General features: G+C 48.8%; 1 protein-coding gene across 3 annotated transcripts in view; it reads right to left on the reverse strand.

The window, feature by feature from the left end:
* ESRP1 (epithelial splicing regulatory protein 1) overlaps positions 1-6,272 on the reverse strand; it is a 33,316-nt gene extending 27,044 nt beyond the window's left edge. For all 3 annotated transcript variants that reach the window (XM_075743701.1, XM_075743700.1, XM_075743702.1), the window contains exons 1-4: positions 5,805-6,272; positions 5,469-5,597; positions 4,516-4,629; positions 1,882-1,996 (exon numbers count right to left, since the gene is read on the reverse strand). In XM_075743701.1, the coding sequence (XP_075599816.1) occupies positions 1,882-1,996; positions 4,516-4,629; positions 5,469-5,597; positions 5,805-5,936 (490 nt within the window). In that variant the 5' untranslated portion in view covers positions 5,937-6,272. The remainder of the gene's footprint in view (positions 1-1,881; positions 1,997-4,515; positions 4,630-5,468; positions 5,598-5,804) is intronic.
* Between the last annotated feature and the right edge of the window lie 5,052 nt (positions 6,273-11,324).

Raw genomic sequence — 11,324 nt, forward strand, 5'->3', positions numbered from 1 at the left:
AATTTCAGCCATGTTGCATAAACATAGCAAGTTTACAAGTAAGAGCATCAGCACTTACAGAACAAGACAAACCACAAGGATTAATACAAAACCAGAATGAAGTTGTTTAGGTTTATATACCTGAAGAAGCATATTGGATTCAGAATTCAGACTCAAGTAGAGGGCATTTGAAAAGACTGACTGAGCCTCTAGGAACTTGGAGGAAATACTACAGGCAACCACCAAAACCACCTGCAGAGAGCACTGACTTCTCAGGGGCTTCCTGACAGTGGGTGATACGGGGTGGTCTACTCTCTCATCCCAGCAGGCAGGGAGCGCAGAGTCAGTCACTGTGCCTTAGCTGACCAGCGATGCTCCAGGTGGCGAGTACAACTCTTTCCACAGTGCCAAGACGTACACCAGGCATTCACATGAGGAAAAAGCAAAGGCATCTCTCCAAAACAGCTGAAGTAGCTCATTGTCTTTAACTTCTCCAGCTGATGTCACAGCATCCCTAAACAATGTATTATGTTTCTGATCATGACTTTAGGAAGTCTCCATCATCCAGCTTCTAGACTACACAAAACAAGCATTGATTTTTTTTTTTTAGATGTAGAAAAGCAAAATAACACTCCTACACCAAGCGTACTGTTTTGCTTCAGAGTAGAGGGAGAAGTGATTTCTGCCCCTTCACTAGGGGAGATTAATCTTAACTCACAGATGACAAAGCAGAGCAGACAGGCTCCAGTATTCAACCTTATGGTTAACCACAAAAAAATCCACATATACATAGATACTTTAGCCTCCCCCGACACAGGTACAAAGGCCAGACAGTACTAGTCCTGCAGTGAAAGGCCAAAATAATTCAGAAGCCACAGACTTTTGAGTCTGAAAAATACCAGCTCTTAATAGCAACCACTCTATGGATTCAAGTTTTTAATATAAGCTAGTCAGAGGAAAAAAGAACAACTGAAAGAAACCCAATATAAAAAAAAATTACTCTCAAATTCCTTTATCCCTCCTTGCTTCCTTTATCCCTCCTTGCTAGCTAGCTTTTGTGGTCACTGCTTCAGTAGGTCAGTAGGGAAGTCAAGTGTTTCCCATGTCCGAGAGTACATTCGGGATGAGGACTGGAGCCTGCAGCAAGAGGGGAGCTTGCCAGGGAAGCAAGGAGGAAGCACAGCCAAAGCATTCACAGCCCCAGTTTCGGCTCTGGTAATTGTACATGGCATGCAAACAAAACCAATCTAAGACTAGTAAAGAGCCAGACAGGACTAGGTTACACAGCACTTAAGATTATTCAGAAAGTAATTTTAGACATCCCTTTCACTGAAAATGGAAGCATGTTACTGACTATCTTACTGTCAGCACAGCCTCACCTTGCGAGGTGTAGCACGTACAACTTCCATGAGACTGAATACCACATGTGCCAACAGCATCCCTGCCGAAGGTTTGCTCCTGAATCAAAGATTCACTACAAGTTCACATCAAGAATAACCATCCCCCCCTCCTAAAAATTAAGATGGTCTCCCAACACTCTCATCTAAAAATAAAATAAGCAAATCTGATGCCACAAGCAACCGCACAAGTTTAATATTAGGATTCATATCAGTCATCTGAATAAGTGTACCAGTTACACTAAACTGTGAAATTTAAAGAGACAAAAGTGTAAAGGTAGTAAAGAAAATGTACAGAAATCAAGAAGACAGACAGGATTTTCCCTATGGGAGCATGCATCTTCATATGTTTTTATCTTTATGAGAAAGCTCAGTACAGCACTGAGTCACTCATTAAAGTTATATCACCCCTAAACATGTGTCGCAAGCATTACTCACACAGCTCCGTCCTAAAATTCAGCCGAAGCTGTAAGAGCAGCAGACACCGTCACTGTTAAAAGGATACATTCTGTCATGGCTGCAACATCGAGTTTGCTAATGTCAGGTGAGCCAGGGCAACATTTCTTGAACTCTTTCCGCAAGTCAAAAAAGGAGTAGAAGCATTCAGGCAGTAAGATATTCTGTAAAAGGACAAAATAACTACTGTCAGCTAGGGTGGGTTTAATCTACTTTGCCTTTAGATACCAAATTTTCCCAACAATTTCCTTATAATGGGTAGGAAACACAAACAGCGTTTGCTACAGAGAACTTGCATAGCTCTTCTTAGCCATGTAAGTATGTTTATAAACTTTTTTGCTTAAGCAGCTTCCTCTCTATGTGCTTTAAAAAGAGAAATGTGCTTTTTCAGTGCCAGAGAAGCATTTGCTATTATTACTAGTGCCTCACATCCAATATACACGTAGGAGAGCAAATGCCTGCTATTGCAACATTTATCATCAATTCTTGATTCCAATTTTAACCGTCAAAAGCCAGAGGGCACTCAGTTCAGTTTAGAGAGCCAAGCAAATTTTGCAAGACTAGCAGAAGACATTTTGGTTTATAGGCGAGGTTGATTTTTCAGAGACTAGTCACACTTCCAATATTTATTCCCTTAAAAAAGTAATAATAAAAAACAACCAAAAATTGCAACTGTGTGCAAATGAGGGTTTGATATGGTACAGAGGTTATCAGTCTGTGCATGTAACTGCTTTAATTGCAGTGTACGAAGCCAGGAACAAGTTACATAGCCCACTGGAAGTCAATAAAACCCTTTTCACTGCACCACTACATCTACTACATGCTTTTAATTTATTTTTTTTGGGGGGGGAGATGTGGAGAAGAGTTGGGGGAAGCTGTTTAAACCAACACAACCCCCTACTCCTTCAGTTAGCTCTTCCCCAGAGACACAATACTTCGTGTTCCACTTGGCTGTTTGTTGCCTGCAACGCCTCTCTAGACCAAGAGTGAGGGCTTTAACAACTAGTTAGCATCTTGGCATTGTAACAGAATGACAGGGTATGTGAAAGCACATTTCAGGAGCCCAAAAAAAAGAAGTTTAGGCTCCAAAACAAGTTCTGCTTTGAGAACATTAGAGCTTATCTTAGCATATGGACAGGTGTATTAGGCAAACGATACTCTTTAAAGACAAACTTATGAAAATGCAGGTGTGCTTGCCAAGATTTCCTGCTCTAGTTTTAGCATAGCTATTTTTCTTCCTCCATGAGAGATCGAGTTCTGTACTTCACTGACATTCACTTGGAACAGTTGATGCCAATTCATTCTCTGACTACCATGAGCTTCTAGACTGGTTCAGACTGGGCATCTTAAAGAAATAAATATATTCTCAAGAGCCTATTGATTTCTGCCTATCTGGTTGTTAGTAATCCCCCCCCCCCCAACCACAGGATTAGGGTATTCCCCAAAGAACTATTACAGATCTCATAAGCATCTGGTTTACTTAATCTGTAGGCAGCACTGAGCAGATTTCAAATGAATAGTTCTCAACAAAACAGCAACAGAAGATTTTGATGAAGATTTGATTCCTATCAATGACCCTGCGATGATATAGAAAAAGGATGTCTATCTCCAACACCAAACTTAAATAATCGTAGGAGTTGTTCTGACTTTTATCCACATAATTTAACTGCATGGAAAGATTAACTGTATAAAATATATACCCATTACAAGTGACAAGAAAGTCTGTTAAAAATCTGTTTCCCCATTTTCTCACATTATACACTAAGACAAGTCACATACAATGACTCTCCCTTCATTATGAATCATGCTCACTGTTTCTCTTTTAACCCTTTAAAGGTATAAATACCTAGAGCACCAACAAGCACTAAACCCAAACTCATCCAATATCGGTTTTGTAACAGCACAGACTTGCAGTAGTGTCCCTTCAAAGATGAAGCAGCAAATTGACGGGCAGAGAGATCAGTTGCAATTAGAGGAGAACAACAGCTCAGTTACGGAGTAATGCACGTCCGTAGCAAACCACAAAATGAGATGTTATTAATATTGATGCAGTTATTTCAGGACTAGAGACTTGCCATATTGGTGCAACTCTATCACTAATGAAAAGTGGGTAGGACCTCGTAATATGGTTAGCAATTTGGCAACTCTGAAGTTATAGAAAACTCTAGACTATGGGACTAGTCATCACTCTCAGCCTGCCTCAAACTAGTGCTCAGCTCCTTACAAATACCAGCACCACCCTCAGAGCATCAGCTGAATACGCAAAGATAGAAAGCTGCTGAAGCTAAAGGTGAATGTAAAATTTCAAGAGGCAGTTTATGATTAAGGTGGTTAACTATTTGGCAACACTTCCAGATTCCCACCTGTTAACCCATTGTAGCTCCTACAGCCGTAGAAGCTAGGAGTACTCTGTCAATACATTGTTCCTTTCTCAAAGGCTTCATTCAAGAAAAATCTTTCTTCTGATTTAACATAAAAAAAGCATCTCAGAGCTACAGAAGCACAGGGCATTGTCTATGCCTTCCACATGGGCAGGCTCTTCAGTCTGGTAAGCATATTAGCATAGGAGCAACGTTTGTACTATGGTTTGTGGAGGCACCTTCATATCAAAGAAAAGTTGATCAATTTTGCAAGAAATCGTATAAAGCACACTAAGAGTCAAACTTAAGCTACAACTACATACCTTTTTGGAAGCTTCAGGGTGCAGAACCTGCCTAATGTGCAACTGTCCATCAGTACAGAAACAGAAGGAAGTACCTACACCAATGTTCAGCTCATTGCTCACGGACTGATTAAACTGAAAGCAGGAACAACAAGAGACATACATGTAAAAGATCAGAGTGGTTGTGCTAGGCAGTGTCATCAGCTGGTAACATGTTATTCCTGGGCAGCAGGAATATGGAGCTGGAATTTCTTTTTCTATGAGCCTAGTCCTTCACTTCTGTAGATTTGTTTCTCACTAGCCAAGCACATGATAATTATCCTCACAAGGAGATTGTCCCCTTTTCCCCCCCTTCTACTGAGAAGTGGCCACAGAGATGGTCCACATCACAGAAAAAATCCTTTTCCAGGAGCATTTGCGAGAACACCGCAAGGAGACATAAAGCTGGTTGCAGAGCGCTGAGGGAGCACGAGGGCAGAAGAGCCTTTCGGACGGGGCACTGAAGCATGCTGGAAAGGAGACAGGCTTTCAGCTCTACCCTCACACACACCTCCCTGTTTATCTGGGGGCTTCAGTACCGTCTCCTTCCCAGGACCGATGAGCCACCACGAGCCTTAACAGGGTCTGCCACCACCCAGCCTTTTCAGGGAGCACCCACACTTGGCCTGATTGGGGCTCACTGTAAGATGGGACTCAGGGTTCAGCAGAGCAGGAGACCAGGGTAGGGGGACGCCTGACCTTCCTCTCTTGGGGTTCAGTCCCTCCCAAAGTGAATGAGCCAAAGGCAAGTGAGAAATCCCCAGAGAGCCCACTGCAGACCAGGCTACCTGTCCCACACATGTCTGTGGTGTCCCTGCGCTCCAGTGCCCCAATGGTGGTGGGGGAAGGGATAAATGGATAAACAACACTGCCTCTACCCCACCAGGGAGCTCCCAAGGGAGACCAGCACCCAGCAGCCAGTTATAGGGTGTCACCTGTCTCAATGCCTGCTCCAGCGGTGGAGCCAGTGCCAGGCTCTCCACATCCACCTGGGTGATCTCCTGGCACTCAGCCGTCAGCTCCGGGTGGTCAGGCCGGACCAGCACATCGTGCAGGTGCCCCAGCTCCAGAGAAAGCAGAGGAGGGGCGAGTCAGCTCCCCAGGCTGGAGGTTCCCACCTGCAGCACCGGCCCCTGCCCTCCACCAGAGCCTGCTCCAGTCTGGGGCACCCACCACCAGCCCAGCGCTGGGGCCACCCCGCCTGTGCTCGGCACGGCTGGAGCCAAGGGGAGCAGCAGGTCGGGGTGCTCCCCCTTCGGGGGGGAAAATACCTCCTTACTCCTCAGGTCGACCACTTTCCACAGGAGCTGGAGCAGCTCTCGCTCATCCGAGCCCAGCCTTGCCCCGTTGGTGCCCGCCGTGGTAACGAAGAGGATCACCAGGTAGTCGGGAGACGCCGTCATGGTGCCACCGGGCCAGTGGAAAGGATGAAAAGAGGGGGGGGAAGGACGAGAGAAAAGGGGGAAATGAAGGGGCGGGGGGGGAGAAGAGGGAAGAAGCGAGGCCAGAAACTTTCCCTGCCTGAGGCGCTTCCAAGCCAGACTCGAGCGAGAGTACCCCCACCTGCAGCCTCGCTCCCCGAGGACCCGGCGCAGGCACACGGCTTACCCCCCTTTTCCCACCCCCCCTTTTTTTTCCCGGGGCGGGCGGCGGCCGCTCCCACGCCGGCTGCACCCCTGGGAAGCGCGCAATGGCTGCGGGCTTTTCTGCGCGGGGCCGCGGCCCTACCTGCCCACCCCCCGGCCCACGTGGTGCAGGTAGCACACACCTGGCGCCGCCCGCCCATTGGCCCCCGCCGAGCGGTGGACGTGGCAAGCGCGGCGGGGGGGGGGGGGTGTTGGCGGAGTGAGGGGTCGCGATTGCGGGCGGGGCCCGGGGCCGCTCCGGGAGCCCTAACGCGGACCGGCGGTGGGCCGGGCCCTGCCGGGCTGCGCCTCCCGCCCTCGGGGCGCGCTGCCCGGGGAAGGCGCGACTCCTCACCGACGGGACGGCGTGAGATGGAGCGGGGCCCGGGCGGGGCCGCCTGCTCCTGCCGGGACACGTCGCGGGCGGGGAGGGCAGGTCGGCCCTGCGTCCGCGGGCAGCCCGCAGCCCTCTCCGCCCGGATGGAAGGGGAAGGGAGACGGCCACACCGCCCGCAGCCGCACCGGCGGGTCTCAGCCCCCGGCGCGGGGAGAGCGCGGCCGTCGGGGGGGCCGCTGGGGCCGGGCTGTGCGGCGCCAGGGAGCACCGCGGCGGTGTGCGGGCCGGATGCCGCCGGGAGCAACTCCCGCCGAGGGAGCCGAGCGGGCTCGGGACGGTGGAGCCTTTTCCTCTGCCGTGCTCAAGGCAGCGGCGCGGAAGCTTCTGTACCGCCCCGGCACGGCGGATCTAGTCGTGTGTTAGGAGCCGGGTGGTTTGGCCGCCGCAGCCGTCCCTCAATGAAGGTAGCTTTGGTCCTTGTGACAACAACCCCTCTTCTGGCGATCAGTTTCACTGTGAAATTTATGTTTTACATGCCTATTGCTCAAAACCTGATTTTTTTTTTCATGACAAATAACTGAAAAGGTCACTGAATGTAGGGAAAACAAGTAACACTAACTTTCTCCAAGGAAATCCTGTAGTACACATAGTCCTTTAAGACCCTGGTTGTGTATTTCCAGCTTCACTGTGATGCCGCTCATCTAAATCTCTACTGAGGCGATGGTGTACATCGTGCTTTTCTTCATCGCTGTTCCTTGTGCTGGTGCAGGTTCACAGCTTGCACTGCCTTTTACTAATGCATCCACATGTGTTGGTTTGGCAGGAAGGGAGAGGATGTGTTCCACAAGCGCTGGGGATCCCGTCAGCCACTGACTAGTCCGCATAGTGCCCGGCACCCTCGTCCTGCCCTGCCGCAGTTTGGTGCAGTGTGGTTCTCCTTCCACTGCCACCATGTTCCTGCTTGATAAGTTTATGTACTTCAGTAGACAGCCTTCGTGTGATCGAAGATGGCTGGAGTAATTTTCACCCTTTTCGGTATAAGATTTTGAAAACGGCATTCCCTGATAGCAGATACTGCAATTTGAGGGGTAAAGACTGCAAATTAATTCCTTCACTTTTTGAAAGTGGTGGCTGAGATTTACCATGTGAATCTGGCATCAGAGCTAATTGTGCCTCTTTTGTCAGAGGGTCAGAGTGCCTGGTTTACTTTGTGCGTTTGTCTTTTGACTTTGCAATGCATTGAGGAAAGCACACGTGAAGTGGTGCACTGGCGTGTGTGTCTCAGTGGTGGCTGCAGCCCATCTGTACTCAGCATCTGAGGAGAGGGGTTGGTCCTCACACCGGGACTTGCCCGGTGGCCTTTCCTAGCCTGGTGTGGAGGGATTTGATGGTACACAGAATTTGCACAGTTTCCCTTTCAGGTCTTAATTTAGTGCAATTTCTTCCTAACAAAAAAAACAAAAAAAAACCCCCCAAACTTTATACTTTAGTAAAAAAGTTTCTGGACAGGTATCTGTTCCTTTACTTGTGATTTGTTGTGTTCTGGCTTACCCATTTCTCTTTTCTTCCTTCTTATCCCTTATTGTCTCATTCTATCTTGTCTGTTTCCATCCAGGAGCATCGGACTCCCCCGCTTATTGCTACAGCAGGCTGCCATTACGTACAGTTACCCCTTTCATAGGTTAAGCTGTACCCTAAAAGTACTTTTAATTTCCATTATGTCTTTTGGGTTCTTGATTAATCCATGCTTTATTTATTTATTTCAGAAGCCGCTCACCGCTAATTGCTGCTGTAGTGCCATTACCTTTTATTTTTCTCTTTCTTGGGTAACACATTCCCTAAAATGCCGATTTTCCAGTCACAGTTCCCATTCCACCCTCTTTCTTTCATGCCTTCAGCATCTGGTCTGACAACATGCACCAGTTGTTCAGGTTCCTGTGTTGTGTCGCCCAGGCTCCTGGTGTTTGTGTACTCCCATTCCAGTTGCTTCTCCCTGGCCGTTTGTTATCCCCGGGCCTGGTTAAGAATACTCTTTGCGTGAAGCGTCATCTTCACATGACATCAGTGTTGTTACCTACAGGAATGTATTAGGGCACTTTGGGGCGTGACAACCTCTCAAGGCTCCTCCCAGCACCTCCTTGCTGTATTTGTCTCCTCTGATATTCCTTCTGTTTCCCGCCTGCTGATCGTCCGTCTAGCTTCCAGCCCCTTTGCTAATCTCAGCGTAACTGTTGCTCCGTCCTTTTTGTATTAGTTCTGGTTTCCCACCACGTGTCCTTTTGTGCCACTTTCTGTTACAGGACATTTCTAAAACTACTCGCGCCTCCCTTCGCGCCAAGGAGCTGATCTTAATACTGACCACGTCACGAGACCTACGTGCCCTCTTATTTATTTCCCCCATGTTCCTGAAGCTTTCTCCTCTCACCCATTGACCCCCATCCCCCCAGTTTATTTTGAACAAACCTGTGACTTTGCACATCTCGCTGCCTTCAGGTTTTTCCTGCGAGTTCTGTGTCTCCCACCCTGCTTTATTCCTCTATAGAAGGGTCTTCAGTTCACCCCAACACCACCTGCAACTCTGTTATCCTTCCCTGCACAGACATTCGGTTCGTGCCAGGTCTCCCACCTGTATTGCTCTTGCCCATCAGTGCTCATGTTTTCTTTCAGAATATCAACTTTTTACAGCTGCAATGGGAGAATCAGCAGAGCTGTATCGTTTTGTTGGAATGTCTTAATGGTTACCACCAACTGGGGTTTTTTAATCTAAGATAATTGCTGCTGCTAACCGAATTCTGTTTTCTCTGCTTTTGTCTGTCACTATATGTCTCTCTACCAATACCCAAATTGTTCCCTGAAATCGTGCAACTGGGTGTGACAAGCACTGCTGCTTTTCCTTGCAGAAAAGAAATGCCACTGAATGGTAAGCCAAGCCATGTGCTGAAATCAATGGCATTCCATTCAGAGCCATCTAAATTTAATCCTGCAAAGCTGATTCTTCTCACATCCAGAGCCATAGCTGTACCAGCAGCGAGGGAGTCAGTGCAGATAAAAACGCAGGGCTGGAATTCCCCTGCCAGTTACTGAAACTACTCGTGCTAGCTGACCTGGTTGCAAATACTGTTCCAGGCTGTCCCAGGAGAGAAGCCATCTGATTGGGACTGTGCTCCCCCGGCACAATGGTACACGCGATGATGCCCATGTTTGGAGTAGATCTGCAAAGCTACTCTCGCACAGAAGTCTCCAAAGAGCCCATAAACATAACCAAAATAAGCCATGGCAAGCGTCACTAGCAGCTGTAAGGCATTGCGCTGCTTTAGCAAAACACGTATACATTCAAATTTTGGTTTTCTACGTACAAAATTTATATTTAATTCCAGGAGTTTAGATCTGTTTATCCACCAGGGTGAGAAAGGGTTCCCAGCTAAGGGCCAGAATGAAAGTGGGCAAACCTGCCAAGGAGGCCCATTGATTCTCAAATTCTGAAATGTTTCTGTGAAGGGATCTGCAGTATTTTAACAACAGTACGAGGAGGCAGTAACATGTTTTCAGTGAATTCAGAAGCAATTCCAGTCGATGAGTCTCCCTGCACTGCCACAAAACACCTCTTCAGGTGTGCCAGTAAAACTGGTTGTGGAACTGCGCGTTGTGGCCCAGCTCCCCAACACACGGTGTGGGGATGGGAACTTCCTGAACTAGTTGCACCACTGAAAATGGATATATAAACCACACCCTTGTTTAAACCCATGCAATGTTTTCATTTAAAGTCCAGCCTAGAGGATTGCTGCTCCTGGTGCAAGTGAAACTCTGGAGCACTGAGCGAGCAACAAGCTTAACTACTGAAACAGCAAAGGGACTTGCCAATTCCTGCTGTGTGCACGAACCAGCTTATTTCATTAAGAAGCTGTTCCAGAAACAAGACACAGATAATAGGGTATAATTATCACCATTAAGGAAAGCACAGGGAAGTGGCTGAGGCTCCAGTTGCCAGTTCAGATTTTCTAGACTTCCTCTAAAAGCGCATGGTGCAGTTTTGCCATTATAGTAGAGCTTGCATGAAAAACTCGAGTAATTACACACTGTTTACATAAGATCAGTTCCACATCATTCCCCTGGCCACGGGCTGACTTTGGCTTCATGGTATCTCTAACACACACATAACTTCGTCGCTGATGCAGAAGGGCACCGGACGCTGAACAAGAAAATCAGGAGCTGCAGAAAGGCCGCGAGGAATTAATTGTTCCACTCCTACTTGAGAGAGGTGACAATCTCTTACATCTGAAAAGGGTTAGTTTTAAATACGGAAAGGCTGGAAAGGAAATTTCTCACGCAGGACTGAACGTAGTCAGTGTTGAGCAGGAGCTGAATCTTGTGAAATCAAGCAGAAGCAAGGCCTGGAGCAGACTGCAGTGGCGCGCAGCCAAATTCACGGCGATGCTCACCGACCTCGGTCTCCGGGGAGCCGGGGCACCGCCCGGGGGCACCCCCCCCCCCGCTCACAAGCTCAACCTGCAGGCACCAATGCCGCGGTAGCGACCCCGCTCCTGCCGCCGACCCGCAGCTCCCCCTCCGCCGTGAGGGGAAACCCGCCCGGCCTCCCCGCTCTCCGTCCCCGAGCCGCTGCTGGCTTTGCTCTGCTCCGGTACGGCTGGCAGCGCCACGGGCGGCCCCGCAACCTCTCCCAGGCTGGGCAGCAGCGGGGGCGGAAGGCTCGAGTCCCGCCCGGCGGCAGCCCCACGCCGGCGACTGCCCGCTCCGGCTGTGCCTCCCCTCACGGCCCTAAGGGCGGCGACTGCCCTGCGGGCGGGGCAACCGTCCGCTCCGGCCCCGCC

The sequence above is a fragment of the Balearica regulorum genome, chromosome 2 (assembly GCF_011004875.1).
Source record: "Balearica regulorum gibbericeps isolate bBalReg1 chromosome 2, bBalReg1.pri, whole genome shotgun sequence".
NCBI classification, from domain to species: Eukaryota; Metazoa; Chordata; class Aves; order Gruiformes; family Gruidae; genus Balearica; species Balearica regulorum.